At 50.1% G+C, this 1,137-nt stretch overlaps 1 protein-coding gene across 1 annotated transcript; it reads left to right on the forward strand.

The window, feature by feature from the left end:
• Positions 1 to 107: 107 nt before the first annotated feature.
• On the forward strand, positions 108 to 1,041 carry Pmar_PMAR004665 (hypothetical protein; the record flags this gene model as incomplete). The annotated part of the gene is made up of 6 exons (XM_002779460.1): positions 108 to 119; positions 171 to 353; positions 411 to 537; positions 588 to 661; positions 706 to 807; positions 856 to 1,041. The coding sequence occupies 6 exons, from the start codon at positions 108 to 110 to the stop codon at positions 1,039 to 1,041; spliced, it is 684 nt and encodes a 227-aa protein (XP_002779506.1).
• Positions 1,042 to 1,137: the final 96 nt, after the last annotated feature.

Here is a 1,137-nt window from a genome sequence, read left to right on the forward strand (position 1 = left end):
GGGCAGAGCTCATCGGTCTCTAGGGAGGCTACTACTACTCCTACGTACACTGAAGTCGAAGTGATGCCTCCAGCCACGTCCTACAGAGTGCAGATAACCTGTTCGATATGGCAAGGAAGGTGATGCTAGTAGTTGGAGTAGTTGGTCTAGGGTACCAGAAAGGTTTTCAGATCGAGCATAGTCGTACCGCGAAGGGCGAAGCGGCAACTGAGACCTTAGCTCTACTCCTACACATAGTGGATAATATACTAGCACAGCCCTCCAACCCCAAGAGGCGACGGATAAGGCTCAGTAATGATAAGTTCGACCCCGCTGTCGGTAAATGCACCGCTGCCATGGACTTCCTGATGAATGTAGTACCCAACTGCTGCTAGCTGTCTTAAGAGGAGTTCAAGCTCATCCCTCTTCAGCTCGGCTTCTGTTTGTATCCATCGTCGGAGCCTGAGTATATAGCCTGCCCAATAGTATACATATCAAGATTCACTGATGCTCACTATGCCCTTGGTGGGACTAAGGCTTCCTTACCCAACACACCAGGTACTGCAGGCCTTAGGATCATCATCATCATCATCATCTTGGTATCGTAGGAGTATTCAATCCCTTCGTATCCTCTATTGGAGCTGCTGGACAAGTGGCAAGTGCCCCGAGGCTCACTGAGAAGGTACCTCTGCACATTGCGCCTTCTGATGATGATGATGTGTGTAGGGGCTTGCCGAGAAGGAGGCATTCGCAAAAGAGTTGGAGCGTCATAAGGAGCTACTTAAGACAGGTGGGACCAAGCCCGGCACTATGGACCTCAATCCTAAGGTGGTTTTATTATTGCATCATCCCACCCTCCTAATGATAGTATTGTAGGTGTTCCGGCAAGGCTCGGCTAGTGGTGGCGTGCCTAGGATAGAGGATGTTGTGAAAGAGCTCAATGGACGTAGTGAACTCCTCGACCAGGATGACGACTTCGAACTCGTGAGGACCCTACCACATCTCGATCACATCATGGAAGTATCACTTCACATCAGATTAAAGCCCAACTTAGTAGCCTAAAGGACTCTCTGACCAGCGCCGATAGAGCCTTCCAGAGTCGAGAGAAGAAAGAGATGGAGAAGCTGAAGACCAGGACTGTCCACACAGCAGTCAGTG

The sequence above is a fragment of the Perkinsus marinus genome, assembly GCF_000006405.1.
Source record: "Perkinsus marinus ATCC 50983 genomic scaffold scf_1104296947134, whole genome shotgun sequence".
In the NCBI taxonomy this organism is placed as follows: domain Eukaryota; phylum Perkinsozoa; order Perkinsida; family Perkinsidae; genus Perkinsus; species Perkinsus marinus.